The 22,592-nt window shown below is 43.2% G+C and overlaps 1 protein-coding gene across 1 annotated transcript in view; it reads left to right on the forward strand.

Annotated features, from left to right (window-relative positions):
* Window positions 1–22,592, forward strand: part of slc17a5 (solute carrier family 17 member 5) — a 42,615-nt gene that overhangs the window by 11,098 nt on the left and 8,925 nt on the right. Inside the window, exons 4-7 of the mRNA XM_078213428.1 lie at window positions 2,287–2,374; window positions 5,147–5,233; window positions 15,516–15,634; window positions 17,613–17,771. Of these exons, the coding sequence (XP_078069554.1) occupies window positions 2,287–2,374; window positions 5,147–5,233; window positions 15,516–15,634; window positions 17,613–17,771 (453 nt within the window). The remainder of the gene's footprint in view (window positions 1–2,286; window positions 2,375–5,146; window positions 5,234–15,515; window positions 15,635–17,612; window positions 17,772–22,592) is intronic.

The raw sequence follows: 22,592 nt of genomic DNA on the forward strand, positions 1-22,592 counted from the left end.
GTATGACACAGGTGAAAAGGTCACATTGACTGAAGGTGTTTGTGGAAGTGACAAAACTCATAGATGTAGCATCTTAACGGGAAATGCATCCTTCTGAATGATAATTTGAACACTGACGGCCATGACGTTTGAGTTTACCTGGTTACTATCTCACCACTCACCACCTTCAAAAGCAAAATACTGCGGATGCTGAAAATCTGAAATCAAGGCAGAAAATGCTGAAAGAACTCAACAGATCAGGCAGCACCTGTGCTTAGAGAAAGAGAGTTAACATTTCATAGAATCACAGAGTGAGAAGAGGCCCTTCGGCCCCTCGAGTCTGCTCCGACACACAAGAAACATCTGAACTCCCACCTAATCCAATCTACAAGCATTTAGCCCCCATAGCCCTGAATGTTAGGATGTGCCAAGTGCTCAGCCAGATACTTTTTAAAGGATGTGAGGCATCCGCCTCCACCACCCTCCCAGGCAGCGCATTCCAGACCATCACCACCCTCTGGGTAAAAGGGGTTTTCCTCACATCCCCCCCCTAAGCTTCTCGCCTTGAACCTATGTCCCCTCGTGACTGACCCTTCAACTGAGGGGAACAGCTGATGACTTCAGGTTGATGACTTTTGTTCTGTCAGAGCTCTGGGTTTTAGAGTAAACATTTTTTGTTCTTTTGCTGTTTAGTTACATTTTCATACAAGAAGTGAGGAATGAGTTCCCCGTACACTGTAACACACAAATGAAGCTTTGAACAGCCATAATTTCAAAATGATTTTTCTAATCAGAAAAGTTTGGGGTATTCTAAACCTTGGCTATTAGAAATGCTGCCACAAGAAAGAATTCATTTTATAAATTAGGATAATATTAATTAGGTGGCACAGTGGTTATCACTGCTGCCTCACAGCGTCAGGGATCCGGGTTCAATACCGGCCTCGGGTCACTGTGTGGAGTTTACACATTCTCCCTGTTCTGCGTGGGTTTCCTCTGGGTGCTCCAGTTTCCTCCCACAGTCCAAAGATGTGCGGGTTAGGTTGACTGGCTATGCTAAATTGACTCTATGTGGGGCTATGGGAATAGGACCTGGGTGGCATTGTGGTCGGTGCAGACCCGATGGGCCGAATGGCCTCCTTCTGCATTGTAGGGATTCTGAGTATTTTGGAGTCACTTCCTTCAGCATTCCTAAGAAATTATTGATCAGTATATATATGTAAATATACATTCTTTTTTTTAAAACATCCTTTGATTTCTAAAATAAAATCTGAAAATGCTAAGAATACCCAGCAAGTCCAGCATCACCTGTGAAGAGCGGAACAAGGCTGAGGTTTTGGATTCATGATTTTTCATTACGACAATGTAATAAAAGTAGCGAAACATTGTAAGATGTTTCACTGGACCATAATCAAACAAAATTTGACAGCAAGCCAAAGAAAGGGACAGGTGACAGCGCTTGTACAAAGAGACAGGTAACAGCGCTTGTACAAAGAGACAGGTAACAGCGCTTGTACAAAGAGACAGGTGACAGCGCTTGTACAAAGAGACAGGTGACAGCGCTTGTACAAAGAGACAGGTGACAGCGCTTGTACAAAGAGACAGGTGACAGCGCTTGTACAAAGAGACAGGTGACAGCGCTTGTACAAAGAGATAGATCTTGAGGAGGGAGCGGGAGAGAGATTTTAGACAGGAAATTACAGAGTTTAGAGACTCGATAGCTGAAGGTACAGCTACTTATGGTAGGTTAGGAGATGTACAAGAGGCCAGAGTTTGAGCAAAACAAAGTTCTTGGAATGCTGGGGTGGTAGAGGTGGGTTGCCTCACATCCTTTAGAAAGTACCTGGACGATCATTTGGCAAGTCATAACATTCAAAGCTATGGGCCAAGTGCTAGTAGATGGGAGTTCAGGTGTTTCTCACATGTCGGTGCAGACTCGATGGGCTGAAGGGCCTCTCCTGCACTCTTGATTCTTTGATTCTATACTGTAAAAGGTTATAGAGATAGAGGGGGACTGAGAGAGCAATGTATAGTTGAGTCAGGAGGCAGCAAAGGCATCACTGAGCAGATCGGCTGAAGCAGGAATGGAAATAAGCAATATTGTGGACATGGAGATGGGCTGCTTTGGTGATGGGATCAGTAGCTCAGCTTGGCCAAGTAGAATGACAGAGTTTTGAAGAGCCTGGATTGGCCAAGGACATGGATGGAGTTAGTGTCAAGTGAGTAAAGTTTAATCAATGGATTTCTTCTTCTCAGTTTGGCTGTCAGTCGTTGTTAATTTAGAAGGTTGAACTTTTTCTTATCTAACAGGGTGTGACCTTCCCTGCCATGCATGCGATGTGGGCGAAATGGGCACCACCTCTAGAAAGGAGCACCCTCGTCAGTTTATCATATGCAGGTGAGTTAATTCTATTTAAAATGGTCTTGTGTAGACTGTACTGAACTTGCAGGAGGTGACACTGAGGGAGCAGAATTAATACTTTGATTGCATATTCAGTTCATGTATCTGATTTTTTACCTTTATTTTAAACCAATATCCTGATCATATAGTGTTTAAACAATAAAAAGAAAATCACAAAACATAAAATTATTGATTTCTTTTGTAATGGCTTGTATTTGAAAAGGGATCCCGAGGATGAAACTCTCTTCAGATGTTCCTATTTAATATATGCCCAGGGAGCTCTAAGATCATAGCATTAGATTCACTCCCACATATTCCACATGTCTTTTGGTGAAAATGTAATCATTGGTTTCTGGTTTTGATCTCCTTGTGTCGGTATTTGTTCTGTGTTTGATAGCATTGATGTGGAGATGCCGGCATTGGACTGGGGTAAACACAGTAAGAAGTCTCTCAACACCAGGTTAAAGTCCAACAGGTTTATTTGTTAGCAAGAGCCACGAGCTTTCGGAGCGCTGCTCCTTCATCAGGTGAGTGGGAGTTCTGTTCACAAACAGGGCATATAAAGACACAAACTCAATTTACAAAATAACGAGGAACACTACAGACAGTTACCCGCAGATGCGACCAAAGAACACACCCGTCAACTCAACAGACTGATCAAGACCTTTGATCCGGACCTTCAGAGCACCCTCCGTGCTCTCATCCCACGCACTCCCCGCGTTGGAGATCTCTACTGCCTCCCGAAGATGCACAAGGCAAACACACCCGGCCGTCCCACCATATTGGGCAATGGGACCCTGTGCGAGAACCTCTCTGGCTACGTCGAGGGCATCCTGAAACCCATTGTACAAAGAACCCCCAGCTTTTGTCGCGACACTACGAACTTCCAACAGAAACTCAGCACACATAGAGCAGTTGAACCAGGAGCACTCCTTGTCACAATGGATGTCTCGGCATTCTACACCAGCATCCCCCATGACGATGGCATTGCTGCAACGGCCTCAGTACTCAACGCCAACAACTGCCAGTCTCCAGATGCAATTTTACAACTCATCCGCTTCATCCTGGACCACAAAGTCTTCACCTTCAACAACCAGTTCTTCATCTAGACACACGGAACAGCCATGGGGACCAAATATGCACCTCAATATGCCAACATCTTCATGCACAGGTTCGAACAAGACCTCTTCACCGCACAGGACCTTCAACCAATGCTGTACACTAGATACATCGATGACATTTTCTTCCTTTGGACTCATGGTGAACAATCACTGAAACAACTATATGATGATGACAAGTTCCATCCCACCATCAGACTCACCATGGACTGCTCTCCAGAATCGGTTGCATTCTTGGACACACGCATCTCCATCAAGGACGATCACCTCAGCACTTCACTGTACCGCAAGCCCACGGATAAGCTCACGGTCTTCCACTTCTCCAGCTTCCACCCTAAACACGTATACACAGGATCTGCTCAGATGAGGAGGATCGCAACAGACACCTCCAGACGCTGAAAGATGCCCTCATAAGAACAGGATATGGTGCTCGACTCATCGATCGACAGTTAACCGCACTGACCTCCTCAGAAGACAAACACGGGACACGGCGGACAGAAGACCCTTCGTCGTCCAGTACTTCCCCGGAGCGGAGAAGCTTCGACATCTTCTCCGGAGCCTTCAACATGTCATTGATGAAGACGAACATCTTGCCAAGGCCATCCCCATACCCCACTACTTGCCTTCAAACAACCGCACAACCTCAAACAGACCATTGTCCGCAGCAAACTACCCAGCCTTCAGGAGAACAGTGACCACGACGCCACACAACCCTGCCACAGCAACCTCTGCAAGACGTGCCGGATCATCGACAAGGATGCCATCATCTCGCAAGAGAACACCATCCACCAGGTACACGGTACCTACTCTTGCAACTCGGCCAACGTTGTTTACCTGATACACTGCAGGAAAGGATGTCCCGAGGCATGGTACATTGGGGAGACCATGCAGATGCTACGACAGCGGATGAATGAACACCGCTCGACAATCACCAGGCAAGAGTGTTTTCTTCCTGTTGCGGAACACTTCAGCGGTCATGGGCATTCGGCCTCTGATCTTCGGGTAAGCGTTCTCCAAGGCGGCCTTCACGACACACGATAACGCAGAGTCGCTGAGCAGAGACTGATAGCCAAGTTCCGCACACATGAGGACGGCCTCAACCAGGATCTTGGGTTCATGTCACACTATCTGTAACCCCCCACGACTTGCCTGGGCTTGCAAAATCTCACTAACTGTCCTGTCTAGAGATGATACACATCTCTTTAACCTGTGCTTAACGCTCTCTCCACTCACATTGTCTGTACCTTTAAGGCTTGATGGTCACCTGTAAAGACTCGCATTCTAACCGTTATTTTGTAAATTGAGTTTGTGTCTTTATATGCCCTGTTTGTGAACAGAACTCCCACTCACCTGACGAAGGAGCAGTGCTCCGAAAGCTAGTGGCTTTTGCTACCAAATAAACCTGTTGGACTTTAACCTGGTGTTGTGAGACTTCTTACTATGATAGCATTCACAAAGAGTTTTAATTTTTGTAGTGCCATTAGATCAGAAGGAAATGTTCTGTCCAGTTTATATAAAGTGAAGATAAGACATGTAGGGTTGTCACATTGTCAGACAAACTATTGAAATGGAATACTAAATTGAATGTGTGTCTACACGCTGAATATTTGTTGTGGAGTGTTCCCTAAGTCTAAGTCTTCTTACTTTCTAGGTGCTCAATTTGGAACAGTAGTTTCCCTCCCATTGTCTGGAATAATTTGCTATTATTTGGATTGGTCATATGTATTCTACATATTTGGTAAGATTTGATAATGTGGAATTATAAACCATCTGCGTGCAATTCATTCTCACTCTGACATTTTATTTCTTCCATTCCTTCCTCTCCTCTCCTCTCCTCTCCTCCCCCCACCACTCCCTCACAACACTTAATCCAAGCAGTTACTTGCTGTTTGATTCATTAGGAATTTACTTGAGTAAAGCAGGAAGGAACATTCCCTGGAGTATTTTAGTTTTCTCGTTCATCTGTCAAAATTTATCTTGGGGGAAGGAAGTTTTCATCATAGGGGATCGCAATGAAGTGCAATTATCAGTAAACAGACCACTCAAATTAAATATTTACTTGCAGTCAGCTTCCATTGTTGCTGATCTCAATGCATGTTGTCCAACAGGACTCACTCAATAGAACTCAGAAACTGGCATCTTGCTATTGTGTTCTCCCCTCTCTTACCTTGCCCTTATACATTGAAACTAATGATTATGTCCCTTTGCTACCCATGCCAAAGCAGCCAGCTTCAAGGGACGTTCCTGGTCTGTATGGTGCTATACCCTGTCTGGGGGTGAATTTCTTATTCCAGCCATACCATGAGGCCTAATAATCTAAATCCCTGATGGAAACTTAGATTCTCTTGTGACATACTCTGATGGCTGTGCATTTTTGAATTCACTTGCAAAATGCTTTGTTTGTAATAATTGTAGTTAAAATTATGATTTGAATAGGAAAAGTGACAAGTGGTGTTCCTCAGGGATCAGTGCTGGGACCTTTGCTGTTTGTAATATATATATAAATGATTTGGAGGAAAATGTAACTGGATTGGTTAGTAAGTTTGCGGACGACACAAAGGTTGGTGGATTTGCGGATAGCGATGAGGACCATCAGAGGATAAAGCAGGATATAGATCAGTTGGAGACTTGGGCGGAGAGATGGCAGATGGAGTTTAATCCGGACAAATGTGAGGTAATGCATTTTGGAAGGTCTAATACATATAGGATTTATACAGTAAATGGCAGAACCCTTAAGAGTATTGATAGGCAAAGGGATCTGGGTGTACAGGTACACAGGTCACTGAAAATGGCAATGCAGGTGGAGATGGTAGTCAAGAAGGCATGCTTGCCTTCATCGGCCGGGGTATTGAGTTTAAAAATTGGCAAGTCCTGTTACAGCTTTATAGAACCTTAGTTAGGCCGCACTTGGAATATGGAGTTCAATTCTGGTCGCCACACTACCAGAAGGAGGTGGAGGCTTTGGAGAGGGTACAGAAAAGATTTACCAGGATGTTGCCTGGTATGGAGGGCATTAGCTATGAGGAGAGGTTGGAGAAACTTGGTTTGTTCTCACTGGAGCGACGAAGGTTGAGGGGAGACCTGATAGAAGTCTACAAGATTATGAGAGGCATGGACTGATTGGATAGTCAGAAGCTTTTTCCCAGGATGGAAGAGTCAATTACTAGGGGGCATAGGTTTAAGGTGCGAGGGGCAAGGTTTAAAGGAGATGTATGAGGCAGATTTTTTACACAGAGAGTAGTGGGTGCCTGGAACTCGTTGCCGGGGGAGGTAGTGGAAGCAGATATGGTAGTGACTTTTAAAGGGCGTCTTGACAAGTACATGAATAGGATGAGAATAGAGGGATATAGAACATAGAACATTACAGCGCAGTACAGGCCCTTCGGCCCTCGATGTTGCGCCGACCAGTCTAATCTACACTATTCCAATATCATCCATATGTTTATCCAATAGCCACTTGAACGCTCTCAACGTTGACGAGTCCACCACTGCTGCAGGCAGGGCATTCCACGCCCTTACTACTCTCTGAGTAAAGAACCTACCTCTAACATCTGTCCTATATCTCTCACCCCTCAATTTAAAGCTATGTCCCCTCGTGCTAGCCAACACCATCCGAGGAAAAAGGCTCTCACTATCCACCCTATCTAATCCTCTGATCACCTTGTATGCCTCTATTAAGTCACCTCTTAACCTTCTCTCTAACAAAAACAACCTCAAGCCCCTCAGCCTTTCCTCATACGATTTTCCCACCATACCAGGCAACATCCTGGTAAATCTCCTCTGCACCCTTTCCAACACTTCCACATCTTTCCTATAATACGGCGACCAGAACTGTACGCAATACTCCAAATGCGGCCGCACCAGAGTTTTGTACAGTTGCAGCATGACCTCCTGGCTCCGAAACTCAATCCCTCTACCAATAAAAGCTAACACACTGTACGCCTTCTTAACAACCCTATCAACCTGGGTGCCAACTTTCAGGGATCTATGCACATGGATACCCAGATCCCTCTGTTCATCCACACTACCAAATATCTTACCATTAGCCCAGTACTCTGTATTCCTGTTACTCCTTCCAAAGTGAATCACCTCACACTTTTCCGCATTAAACTCCATTTGCCACCTCTCAGCCCAGCTCTGCAGCTTATCTATGTCCCTCTGTAACCTGCCACTTCCCTCCACACTGTCTACAACTCCACCGACTTTAGTGTCATCCGCAAATTTACTAATCCATCCTTCCACGCCCTCATCCAAGTCATTAATAAAAATGACAAACAGCAGTGGCCCCAAAACAGATCCTTGCGGTACACCACTAGTAACTGAACTCCAGGATGAATATTTCCCATCAACCACCACCCTTTGTTTTCTTACAGCTAGCCAATTCCTGATCCAAACCACTAAATCACCCTCAATCCCATGTGTCCATATTTTCTGCAAAAGCTTACCATGGGGAACCTTATCAAATGCTTTGCTGAAATCCATATACACCACATAAACCGCTTTACCCTCATCCACCTCTTTGGTCACCTTCTCAAAGAACTCAATAAGGTTTGTGAGGCACGACCTACCCTTCACAAAACCGTGCTGACTATCCCTAACCAAATTATTCCTTTCTAGGTGATTATAAATCCTATCTCTTATAATCCTTTCCAATACTTTGCCCACAACAGAAGTAAGGCTCACCGGTCTATAATTACCAGGGTTGTCCCTACCCCCCTTCTTGAACAAGGGGACAACATTTGCTATCCTCCAGTCTTCTGGCACTGTTCCTGTAGACAATGACGACACAAAGATCAAAGCCAAAGTCTCTGCAATCTCCTCTCTAGCCTCCTAGAGAATCCTAGGATAAATCCCATCCGGCCCAGGGGACTTATCTATTTTTACCCTTTCCAGAATTGCTAACACCTCCTCCTTATGAACATCAATCCCATCCAGTCCAACAGCCAATAGAGGGATATGGTCCCCGGAAGGGTAGGGGGTTTTAGTTGAGTCGGGCAGCATGGTCGGTGCAGGCTTGGAGGGCGGAAGGGCCTGTTCCTGTGCTGTAATTTTTTTTGTTCTTTAGTAGAAAGTTCTGTGATAGTGCAGGTAATTCTGCTGCTTTTACTTTAAGGTCACTTCCTTAATTGTATCCAGAACATTAAGCAAAAAATTAAGCCTCAATGGCTGAAGACAAATATTTGATTTTTTTCTTTGTGTAACTCCAATGAAAAGGTTCCTGGGACATGATCATGTATATATTTTTCAGTTAATAGATCTCTGCAGGACAGCAATGGTTATGATAAAACGAACATACAAATTAGGGGGAAGAGGTCACTCAGCTCTTTGAGCTTACTCTGCTATTCAGCAAAATCATGGCTGATCTCATTGTAACCTCAACTCCACATTCCCGACTACCCCTGATTACCTTTCACCCCCTAGCTTATCAAGAGTCTACCTCTCTCTAATTTAAAACTTTTAAAGACCCTGCTTCCACTGCCTTTTGATGAAGAGAGTTCTAAAGGCTCTCTATTCTCTGAGAGAAAAAAGTTCTCATAGAATCATAGAAACCCTACAGTGCAGAAGGAGGCCATTCGGCCCATCGAGTCTGCACCGACCACAATCCACCCAGGCCCTATCCCCACATATTTTACCCGCTAATCCCTCTAACCTACGCATCCCAGGATTCTAAGGGGCAATTTTTAACCTGGCCAATAAACCTAACCCGCACATCTTTGGACTGTGGGAGGAAACCGGAGCACCCGGAGGAAACCCACGCAGACACGAGGAGAATGTGCAAACTCCACACAGACAGTGACCCGAGCCGGGAATCGAATCATCTTTGTCCTGAATGGGTAGTCCTTTGTTTTTAAAACAGTGGCTCCTAATTACTAGATTCTCCAACAAGAGGAAACATCCTCTCCACATCCACCCTGTCAATACCCGTCAGGATCTTAATGTTTCAATCAAGTCGCCTCTTGCGCTTCTCAACTACAAGCTTAGTTTGTCCAACCTTTCCTCATAAGACAGCATGCTCAATCCAGTTATTAGTTTAGTAAACCTTCTCTGAACTGCTTCTAATGCATTGACATCCTTCTTTAAATAAGGAGATCGATACTGTACATAGTGCTTCAGATGTGGTCTCACCAATGCCCTGTATAACTGAAGCATAACCTCTATGTTTGTATTCAATTCCCCTCGCAATAAAATATAACATTCCATTAGCTTTCCTAATATTGCCCTTGGTGTCCCAAGATGTGTAGGTTAGGTAGATTAGGCATGATAAATGCACGGGGTTACGGGGATAGGGAGGCGGGGTGGCCCCAGGTAAGATGTTCTTTCAGGGAGTTGGTGCAGACATGTTGGGATAAATAGCCCCTTTCTGCATGGTCTGTATACTATGGTATTTGCTGTGCCTGGATACAAGCCTTCTGTGATTCATGCCCCAGAACACCGCGATCCCTCTGAATCTCAAGAGTTTTGCAATATTTCACCATTTAGATAATTATGCTTTTTATATATTTCCTGCCAAAATGGACAGTTTTACACTTACCAACATTCTAGTGCGTTGGCCAGATCTTTTCCCACTCACTTAACTATCTATGGCTCTTGTAGCCTCCTTGTGTCTGCCTCACATCTTACTATCCTACCTATCGTTGTCATCAGCAAGTTTAACAACTATAGCTTTGGTACCTTCATCCAGGTTATTCATATAAATTGTAGAAAATTGAATCCCCAGCACTGATTCCTGTAGTACATCACTTGTTACATATTGCCAACCAGAAAAAGACCCATTTATGCCTACTTTCTGTTAGATAGCCATTCTTCTATCCATGCCAATATTTTACCCCCTATACATGAGCTTTTATTTTGCAATAAGCTTTGATGTCGTACCTTACCAGATGCCTTCTAGAAATCTAAATGCAGTATATCTACCAGTTCCCCTTTACCACATGTTACTTCTTCAAAGAACCGCAATACATTGGTTAAATGTGATTTTCACAAAACCATGTTCACTCTGCCTGATTACCCTAATTTTTTTCCAGGTGCTTTGCTATATGACAATATTTGACAATAGCTTCTAACATTTTCCCTAGAGCAGATGTTAAACCTGTAGTTTCCTGCTTTATGCCTCCCTCCCTTTTTGAATAAAGGAGGTACATTCATTATTTTCTGACCTAATGGGACCTTCCCTGAATCTAAGGAATTTTGTAAAATTAAAACCAATGCATCAACTATCTCACAAACCACTTCTTTCAAAACCTTAAAGTCCATCTGGACCCAGGGATTTGTCAGCCTGCAGTCCCAACAATGCTCAGTAAATCTTGCCTGGTGATTATAATTTTCCTGAGTTACTCCCTCCTTTCCATTTCCTGATTTGCAGCTATTTATGGGATTTTTTTGTATTTACTGTAGTGAAGGTTGATACAAAATACTTTCTATAGGACCAACGCTCACTTTAACTCGTTTCTTTTTAAAGTATCTATAGAAATTCTTACTATCTGTCTTTACTTCCAGCTAGCTTTCTCTTGCACTCTGTTTTTTTCTCCTTATCAATCTTTTTGTCATTCTTTGCTATTTTTTATATTCTGTCCAATCTTCCCTGCCACCCATCTTTCAGCAATTGTGTTTAAGTTTGATATTATCTTTAGCTTTTTTAATTAACCTTTAAATTAAATGGGTGGGTCCTTCCCTTGGAATTTTACTTGTTGGAATGAATCTAACCTCTGTATTCTGAAATATCCCCTTAAATGACCGCCACTGCATCTCAATTGACCTAATTTGCCAGTTCACTTTAGCTAGCTGTGCTATCATGCCATTGTAACTGCCCTTATTTAAGGTTAAAATACTAGTCTTGGACTCATTCTTCTCTCTCTCAAACTGAATGTAAAATTCAAGCGTATTATGATCACTGCTACCTAGGTGCATCTTCACAGGTCATTTATTAATCCTATCCCGTTACACAATGCCAGGCCTAGAAAAGCCTATCTCATTGGCGCCAGAAAATGCTGCTCTAAGAAACTAACCCAAAAACATTCTATGAATTCTTCACCCAGGCTATCTTCTGCCCATCTGATTTTCTCAGTCTATATCTAGATTAAAATGCCCCATAATTATCGCTGTATCTTTCTGACAAGCTCCCATTATTTTTTCCTTTATACCCTATCCTCCCGTGTGGGTACTGTTTGCGAGGCCCTGTACATCACTCCCACAAATGACTTTATCATTTCTGACCTCTATACAAACCTGGCTCATGCTGGTTTTCTGAACTTGGGTCATTGTGCTAATACCATCATTAATTAATAGAGCCACCCCTCCACCTAGCTTCCTGTCCGTCCTAAATATCATGTATACTTCAATATTCAGGTTCCAATCTGTGTCATCCTGTAGCCATGTCTCTGTGATGGCTATCAGAATGTACTTATTTTTTTCTATCTACACTATTAGTCCATCTGCTTTGCTTTGAATGCTACCCAATTTCCGTTACAAAACCAAGGTCCTTTTGTTATTTATGTAACTTCTAGCCTTATGTACTCCCTGTACTCTCTGTCCCTCCCAGTCATAGTTTGTTTATCATTTCCCACATTAATACCTTTCTCGTTTGCCTTTTCTCTACTCTTTGATTTACCACATCTTCCTAAGATTGTTCCCTACTCCAACTATGTAGTTTAAACCTCTCTCTACTTCCCTGGTTATATGGCTTACTAGAATACTGGTCCCAGCATGGTTCAGGTGTAGGCCACGCCAATGATACACTCCCACATTACCCAGCACTGGTGCCAGTGTCCCACGAACTGGAAACCACTTCTCTCACATCAGTTTTTGAGCCACGTATACATCTCTCAAATTTTATGTACCTTATGTCAATTTTCACACGAATCTGGTAATAATCCAGAACATTTGGGGTTCTGCTTTTTAATTTGGTGCCTAGGTCTTCATACTCTCTATAAAGAACCTCTTTCCTAGTTCTGCCTCTGTCCTTGATACCTATGTTGACCACGGCAACTGGATCCTCCCACTGCAAGATCCCCATCATCCCTGAGGCAGATGTCCTGAAACCTGGCACTGGACAAACAACACAGCTGTCTGGACTCTCGTTCTTTGCCGCAGAGACAAGTGTCAATCCCCCCCCCCCCCCCCCCCCCCCCCCCCCCACCCCCCACCTTGCTGTTGGCTACTACCACTACATTCCTTTTTGCTTCCCCCACTTGAATGGCTTCCTGTATCACGGTGCCACGGTCAATTTGTTCATCCAACCTGCAACCTCCACACTCTTCCAAATAAGCTGAGGGAACCTCAGACCGATTGGACAATTGCAAAATCTGAGGCTCCTGCCCTCTGGTTCCCCTTACCCTTCTCACCTGCAGTCATCGCTTCCTGTCCCTGACCAAATGAGTAAAACCTATTCCAAGTGATGTGACTACAAAGCATCCAGTTAACTTTCCTCCTCCCTGATGTGTTGCAGTGTCTGCAGCTCGGCCTCCAGCTCAATGACCCCGAGTTGAAGCTCCTCGAGCCACAAACACTGCAGACGTGTTTGCTCTGGATTACACTGGCATCCAGGAATTGCCACATGCTGCAGCCATGGTGTATCATCACCTGTCCTAACATCCTTAATGTGTTTTAATCAATTACTTAGTTATTCATTTATTTCCCTTTTTTTATATTTTAAATTTATCACCAGGTCTTATACTATTTTAAACCTTAGGACTTGAATAGGAACTAGAAGTAGGGGTAGGCCATTCGGCCCTTCAAGCCTGCTCCGCCATTCATTATGATCATGGCATCATATTCAATATCCTGATCCTCCTTTCCCCCATGTCCCTTGGTCCCTTTAGCCCTGAGAGCAATCATAGAACCCCCTACAGTGCAGAAGGAGGCCATTTGGCCCATCGAGTCTGCACCGACCACAATCCCACCCATTCCCTATCCCTGTAACCTCACGTATTTACCCTGCTAATCCCTCTGACATTAAAGGGCAATTTATCGTGGCCAATCCACCTAACCCACTCATCTTTAGACTGTGGGAGGAAACCGGAGCACCCGGAAGAAATCCACGCAGACACGGGGAGAACATGCAAACTCCACGCAGACAGTGACCCAAGCCGGGAATCGAACCTGGGGCCCTGGGGTTGTGAGGCAGCAGTGCTAACCGCTGTGCCGCCCATGCTATGTCTAATTTCTTTTGAAATAACACTATGTTTTGGCCTCAACAACTTTCTGTGGTAGTGAATTCCACACATTCACCACTCTCTGGGTGAAGAACTTTCTCCTCACTTCAGTCTGAAAAGGTTTACCCCTTATCCTCAAACTATGATGTCTGGTTCTGGACTCCCCCACCATCGGGAACATTCTTTCTGAATCTACCCTGTCTAGCCCTGTTAGAATTTTACAGACTTCTATGAGATCCCCTCTCTCTCCTAAACTCCAGTGAATATAATCCTAACTGACGCAATCTCTCCTCATATGACAGACCTGCCATCCCAGGAATCAGCCTGGCAAACTTTTGCTGTGCTCCCTCTATAGCAAGGACATCCTTCCTCAGAAAAGAATAAACCTTAATCACTTACCAGATACTCAGCAAACAGCCCCTTTTCCTGTAGTAAAGCAAGAACCAATTTCTATGGGGCAAAAAGGTAGAAAAAGCCAAAGGAAAGGAACACCTCTCCTTCCGAACCAAACTCCTAAGTATGCACTCATTTCCAAAGTTGCAATCTTTTGCCATATATAATAAGTTAGACTCAGTAATTCAGAGTGCAATGATAGAATTTTACCTTGCAAACCCACCAATTTTATATTTATATTTCCATTATAAATTTATATGTCTATGTTTATGATAAATTAGTTATATATGGCTTCTCCCATCAGTGGTAGCAATACAGTGGCACAGTAGTTAGCGCTGCTGCCTCACAGGACCAGGGACTCAGTTTCGATTCCCGGCTTCGGTTACTGTCTGTGCGGAGTCTGCACGCTCTCCCCGTGTCTGCGTGGGTTTCCTTCAGGTGCTCCGGTTTCCTCCCACAATCTGAAAGACGTGCTGGTTAGGTGCTTTGGCCGTGCTAAATTCTCCCTCAGTGTACCCGAACAGGCGCTGGAGTGTGGCAGCTAGGGGATTTTCATAGTATCTTTATTGCAGTGTTAATGTAAGCCTACTTGTGATATTAATAAATAAACTTTAAACTTTAAAATACAATACATTGATTGGATTCCCATGTGACAGGTTTACGTTTGCCCTGATTTTGGCAAAATAAAGGCATTTGCCTTTGTCCTGTAATAAAACTGCACACTAACATCTAGCAATCTCTCTGATGTAGTCAAAAGGGTGGCTTGGCTTGTAGCAGCAGTGATGTCAGCAAACAGCCAGTCACATTGGATTATTCACATACAGCAAAGCATGAAGTTAGAAGCATGTTTTCGCTCAATTTAAATTTTCAGATGGTGAAAGAAATGATTGATTAGATTAAGAATGAAGCTAAAATGTTTATTTTTATTTTAAACTTATCATTACAATGGAGAAAGTTGAAATTTAACTCGCATTGAATTAGTTTTTCAGGACCAGTGTTTAGAAGTAATTATGAACTTAGAATGCTGTTTAAAAACCCACTTACACTTTATTTAACAAAGGTGCCATGTTTTACCCCCAAGGATTTTCACAGTAAGACAAACAGTATAATAGTTGAAATTCTTGTCAATTCTCAAGGTTTTCCATTGATTGTGGTCTGGGGATGCCTCAACAGTTAACCTCTGGTGCAGTGTAGAATAGCTGACTACAACCTCAGGATTTCTGCATGCTTCTACACTTCAATGGACTCCTGAAGTGGTTGTCAGCTTCAGTGGAGTTATGATAATAAACGCTAATAATTTCATTGTCATTACCACTGCAAAATTTAGGCCAATTTCTATTATAAATGTGAATATGGTGGATGAAATTACAGATTGGAATGCACGGGTGTGTAAAAGTTTCAAATATATTAACGGATTGTTTTGGTGAACAAGTCTCCAACTGTTATACATTTTTATCGCTTTTTCTTGTCCATTAGGTGCGTTTGGAGTGGCTTGGTGCCTGTTATGGTTCTTGTTGGCTAGTGATACACCAGAAACCCACAAAACTATATCTACTGCTGAGCGAGACTATATCATTTCTTCACTTCGTGGCCAGGTAGGATCTGTGGAATAGTTGACACCAGCTGAGCAGATGGTTCAAATAATAAAGTTAAAGTTTATTTATTAGTCACAAGTAGGCTTACATTCACACAGCAATGAAGTTACTGTGAAAATCCCCGAGTTGCCACACTCAGGCGCCTGTTCAGATACACAGAGAGAGAATTTAGCGTGGCCAATGCACCTAACAAGCACATCTTTGGACTGTGTGAGGAAACCGGAGCACCTGGAGGAAACCCACACGGGGAGAAAGTGCAGTCTTCACACAGACAATGACCCAAGCCAGGAATCGAACCCGGGTCCCTGGCGTTGTGAGGCAGCAGTGCTAACCACTGTGCCACGTGATGCCCTAAATATACCTAAAAGCTATCAAATCACTAAATTCTTTGTCAGCAGCTTTGTGCACCTATACCAGAATAGGAAAGTGATCCAGCTCCACTTACAAAGACAATGCAGTATACTTTTTTTGGGTGTATAGAAACATAGGAACAGGAGTAGACAATCTAGTCCTTGATGGCTGTTACATCATTCAGTTAGATCATGGCTGACCTTTACCTGAACAATGTTGACCTGCCTTTGTTCCACCTTGATATCTTTACTGAACAAAAAATATTGTATTTCATCTTAAATTTCAATGGATCCAACATCCACAGCGTTTTGGGAGGGAGATTCCCATTATCCTTTGCAAAACGTATTTCCTGATAGTCTAGCTATAATTTTAATATCGTGTCCCATTTTTCTGGATACTCCCGCCACAAGAAACAGTTTCTGTATCTACCCTGTCAAATCTTTCAATCATCTCAGTTTGGATTTCCTTGAGCTAAAAGATTGAGGGATGTTCCGATTTATTGCAACCTGTCCTCATAATTTAACACTAAGCCCCAGTACTGATGAATTGGTGCTGTAACCATTCCAAGGTCAGTACATCTTCCCTGAGGTGTGATCCCAAGAATTAACATAGTACTGCAGGTGTCGTCTTAATAAGGTTCTGTGCAACTGAAACATTGTCATTTCTGAATTCCGGTATCCTTCAGGTAAAGCAAACATTCCGTTATTCTGTTTGAGTACACATTCCGTTTTTGTAATTTATATATACATGCGCGTGCACACATATAGCAAACTGGTATTATTGACCATCCCTGGTGAGCTGCTCTCTTGTACTGCTGCCTGTTGAAGGAGCTCCCATAGTGCATTGGATAGGGAGTGCCAGGTTCTTGACCCAGCAAAATTGATGGGTATATACCTTATGTTGCGATAATATTTGGCTTGGAGAGGAGGTTGATGATGGTGATGTTCCCATACCCTTCTCAGATGGTGGAGGTCGCGGGTTTGGGATGTCTTATCAAGGATTCCTTGATGGGTTGCCGCAGTGCAACACAGGCAGTACATTCTGCCCCCACAACGCAGTGGACGCTTAAGGCGATAGATGTGCTGCTGATCAAATGGGCCATTTTGTCCTGTACGTTGAGCTGAACTGAGTGTTGTGCACCTACATTCATCCAGGCAAGTGGAAAGTATTCCATCACACTCCTGACTTGTAGCCCTTGGAGAGGCTTTTGGGAATCAGGGGGTGAGTTACTTGAAGAAAACCCAGCCTCTGACTTGCTCTAGTAGTCATGGATCACAGCATTCGCGTGTCTCGTCCAGTTGAGTTTCAATGGTGACCCCAGGATGCTGATGGGAGAATTTGACAGTAATTTCAATAATAACTTGTATTGCACGGTGCCTTAAAGTCATAAAACATCACAAGGCAACTAGAACAGAATGTGACACACAGTCACATAAGGAGATATTCGGTCAGATGACCAAAAGCTTAGTAGCGAGGTTAAGGAAATAGTCGAGAATAACACTTTAGTTGTAAATCACTGCAGCACTCCGAGTTGCAAAGTTACCACATGCACTTAGGTTGTTTTAGGGTCATAGAACAATACAGCATGGAGTAACCTCTCCCAATTTGGTCTTGTTTATTTCTGTAGCATGCTGTTATGAATTATGTGCCATGGGGATCTCTATGGAAATCTTTGCCACTCTGGGCCATAATTGTTGCTCATTTTTGCTACAATTGGACTTTTTACACGTTATTAACACTGCTGCCAACATACATGGAGGAAATTCTACAATTTGACATTCAAGAGGTAAGTCTGAACAGCTTAAGTGCAGTCTGCCTAGTGTTTTTGTTAACTTTGGAACAAGCAATAAAACTGTAGTTTAACTAAATCATCATCTACCCATAAGTCACGCTGTGCTTTGAAAAAGATTGCAATATATATCAGATATTGGATTTATTAGATGACTTTTACACCATGCTGTCACTAAAACTATGATCCCTCACCACTCACTGCCAGTAATTAAGCTATAGTGCTATATGCAGACGCCTCTTGAATGCATTCAAGTTTTTGCCTCATTTAACTCTAGGAGATGTTTCCCTGATTCAGTGAGATCATGGCTGATCTGTGACCTAATTTTACCCCATGTTCCTTGATACCTTTAGTTAGCAAAAAATCTACCCATCTCCGATTTAATTGATCATTACGGAGGAGATTTCCAAACTCCTACCACCACCTGAGAGTCTGTGTTTCCTAATTTCACTCCTGAAAAATTTATCTCTAATTTTTAGACTGTGACCTCTAGTCTTAAATTGCCCAACTGGTGGAAATAGTTTCTCCCCATCTATTGCTTTTAATTCTTAAATGTTAATCAAATCATCCCTTAATAGTGTAAATTCTGGGGAATACAACTCAAATTGTACAATTTGTCCTTGTAATTAAACCCTTCGAATCCAGGTACCATTCTGGTAAACTTACACAGCACTGCCTCAAAGGCCAGTGTAGATCCTTCCTGAATATCACTGCAGCACTCCGAGTTGCAAAGTTACCACATGCACTTAGGTTGTTTTAGGATCATAGAACAACACAGCATGGAGTAACCTCTCCCAATTTGGTCTTGTTTATTTCTGTAGCATGCTGTTATGAATTATGTGCCATGGGGATCTCTATGGAAATCTTTGCCACTCTTCTCTCAGTATTCCAGCTATGATCTAACCAAGGCTTTATGTTATAGCATAACTTGTACTCCTTTGTAGTCTGGTCCTTTTAGATATACACCTCAGCATTGTATTGGCCATTTAAAAAAATATTTTCTGTGCCTGTCTATGACATTTGAATGATCTGAGATCGTTGTACATGGACATCTTTAGTTGCATTTAGCGATGCACATGGACATCTTTAGCTAAATATCTTTAGCTTTTCACATATAGTAAGTACTCTGCTGTATACACACACATCTTTATGAATGGCTTAGATATTAGAATTTAGGTAACATTTCAATACATGTTGATAATGAACTTGAAGATGTGGTAAACAGCGAGGATAGAACATAGAACATAGAACAGTACAGCACAGAACAGGCCCTTCGGCCGACGATGTTGTGCCGAGCTTTATCTGAAACCAAGATCAAGCTATCCCACTCCCTATCATCCTGGTGTGCTCCATGTGCCTATCCAATAACCGCTTAAATGTTCCTAAAGTGTCTGACTCCACTATCACTGCAGGCAGTCTATTCCACACCCCAACCACTCTCTGCGTAAAGAAACTACGTCTGATATCCTTCCTATATCTCCCACCATGAACCCTATAGTTATGCCCCCTGGTAATAGCTCCATCCACCCGAGGAAATAGTCTTTGAATGTTCACTCTATCTAGCCCCTTCATCGTTTTATAAACCTCTAAGTCTCCCCTCAGCCTCCTCCGCTCCAGAGAGAACAGCCCTAGCTCCCTCAACCTTTCCTCATAAGACTTACCCTCCAAACCAGGCAGCATCCTGGTAAATCTCCTCTGCACTCTTTCCAGCGCTTCCACATCCTTCTTATAGTGAGGTGACCAGAACTGCACACAATATTCCAAATGTGGTCTCACCAAGGTCCTGTACAGTTGCAGCATAACCCCACGGCTCTTAAACTCCAACCCCCTGTTAATAAAAGCTAACACACTATAGGCCTTCTTCACCGCTCTATCCACTTGAGTGGCAACCTTTAGAGATCTGTGGATATGGACCCCAAGATCTCTCTGTTCCTCCACAGTCTTCAGAACCCTACCTTTGACCCTGTAATCCACATTTAAATTAGTCCTACCAAAATGAATCACCTCACACTTATCAGGGTTAAACTCCATTTGCCATTTTTCAGCCCAGTTTTGCATCCTATCTATGTCTCTTTGCAGCCTACAACAGCCCTCCACCTCATCCACTACTCCACCAATCTTGGTGTCATCAGCAAATTTACTGATCCACCCTTCAGCCCCCTCCTCTAAGTCATTAATAAAAATCACAAAGAGCAGAGGACCAAGCACTGATCCCTGTGGCACTCCGTTAGCAACCTGCCTCCAGTCCGAAAATTTTCCATCCACCACCACCCTCTGTCTTCAATCAGATAGCCAGTTACCTATCCAATCGGCCAACTTTCCCTCTATCCCACACCTCCTTACTTTCACCATAAGCCGACCATGGGGGACCTTATCAAACGCCTTACTAAAATCCATGTATATGACATCAACTGCCCTACCTTCATCAACACACTTAGTTACCTCCTCAAAAAATTCAATCAAATTTGTGAGGCACGACTTGCCCTTCATGAATTCGTGCTGACTATCCCGGATTAATCCACATCTTTCTAAATGGTTGTGAATCCCATCCCTAAGGACCTTTTCCATCAATTTACCAACCACCGAAGTAAGACTAACCGGTCTATAATTCCCAGGGTCATTTCTATTCCCTTTCTTAAACAGAGGAACAACATTCGCCACTCTCCAGTCCTCTGGCACCATCCCCGTGGACAGTGAGGACCTAAAGATCAAAGCCAAAGGCTCTGCAATCTCATCCTTTGCCTCCCAAAGAATCCTAGGATATATTTCATCAGGCCCAGGGGACTTATCGACCTTCAGTTTATTCAAAACTGCCAGGACATCCTCCCTCCGAACATCTATTTCCTCCAGCCTATTAGCCTGGAACACCTTCTCTTCCTCAAAAACATGGCCCCTCTCCTTGGTGAACACTGAAGAAAAGTATTCATTCATCACCTCGCCTATCTCTACTGACTCCATATACAAGTTCCCACTACTGTCCTTGACTGGCCCTAACCTCACCCTGGTCATTCTTTTATTCCTCACATAAGAGTAAAAAGCCTTGGGGTTTTCCTTGATCTGACCCGCCAAGGACTTTTCATGTCCCCTCCTAGCTCTCCTAAGCCCCTTTTTCAGCTCATTCCTTGCTAACTTGTAACCCTCAATCGAGCCATCTGAACCTTGTTTCCTCATCCCTACATAAGCTTCCCTCTTCCTTTTCACAAGACATTCCACCTCTTTCGTGAACCATGGTTCCCTCACTCCCTGCCTGACAGGGACATACCTATCAAGGACACCCAGTATTTGTCCCTTGTAAAAGTTCCACTTTTCATCAGTGCCTTTCCCTGACAGTTTCTGTTCCCATCTTATGCCCCCTAATTCTTGCCCAATCGCATCATAATTACCTCTCCCCCACTTGTAAACCTTGCCCTGCCGTACGGCCCTATCCCTCTCCATTGCAATAACAAAAGACACCGAATTGTGGTCACTATCTCCAAAGATACTGATGAAGTACAACAGAGTATGGATAAGTTAGCAGAATGGGTACAAATGGCAGGTTAAATTTAATCTTTAAGAGAATTGTAAGGTGATGCATTTTGGCAGAAGGAATCTGGAGAGATAATATGTACTTTATGGCACAATTCTAAAGAATATGCAATATGAGAGATTGGTTAGCCGAGCATATGGAATCTTGGGCAATATAGTGAGTACAAAAGTAGGAAAGTTTTGCTGAACCTTTATAAAACTCTGATTAGGCCACAACCAAAGCATTCAGTTGCATCCAGTTCGATCACCACACTTTCGGAATGATTTGTGGATCCTTGAGAGGATGCAAAGGAGATTTACCAGAATGCTTCCAAGGAGGAGGTTATTTGGCTACAAGGTTTGGTTGCTCTCCTTGGAGCAAAGGAGACCGAGGGGCTATCTGATAGAGGTATACAAGACTATGAAAAGTTTAGTTAAAGTAAACAAAGAAAAACTGTTCCCATTACCTGATGGTACAAGAAGTAGCAAGATAGGGTTAATGTTTTGGGCATGATATGCAGGAAGATGTGAGGAAGGACTTTTTAATGCAGCAAGTGATAATGACCTGAAACTGCATAAAAGTGGGGGAACTGGAGATGATCGCTGATTTTAAAATGAAATTGAATAGATGCTTGAGGGAAAAAAACCTGATTCAAAAAGTGGATGACCTTGCTTTGTAAATGTAACTAATCATGGGACTGCAGGATACAAGTATTAAATCAGCAAGCTTCAAGGAAGGTCGGAAGAATTTTCCACATCTTATTCCAAATAAGAATATAAAGCAGTTGACACTTGGTTAATTAATCATGTCAAAACTAGGTTATGCGAGTACCCAAAGAATTGTCCATACAGCCTGATTTTTGTGCACCATGCTGAGGAACATCTCTACGTAAACATGTACTCATCTAAAACTCTGCTGCCCACACCTTGCACTAGATTGTGTTCACCCTGTGCTAGCTGGCTCCCAGTCTGGCAACTCCATTTTAAAATTCTCATTTTTGTTTCCAAATTCATTCATGTCTTGCCCCTTCCAATTTCTCGGTCCTCCTCTACCAGCCTCTGAGATCTCTATGATCCTGCAATTCTTCTGCATTCCGGATCTTAATTACCTCGGCCATTGGCAACGGTGCTTTCAGCTGTTAGGCCCTAAATTTCAGAATTTCCTCCCTGAACCTCTTCCCCACCTTTCAGATGCTCCTAAAAAACCTATTTCTTTGACCAAGCTTTTAGTCATCTGCCCTTCTATCTCCGTCTGTGGCTTGATGACAGATTTTGATTACTGCTCTTCATAGAGTCCCTACAGTGCAGAAGGAG

The sequence above is a fragment of the Mustelus asterias genome, chromosome 5, assembly GCF_964213995.1.
Source record: "Mustelus asterias chromosome 5, sMusAst1.hap1.1, whole genome shotgun sequence".
In the NCBI taxonomy this organism is placed as follows: Eukaryota; Metazoa; Chordata; class Chondrichthyes; order Carcharhiniformes; family Triakidae; genus Mustelus; species Mustelus asterias.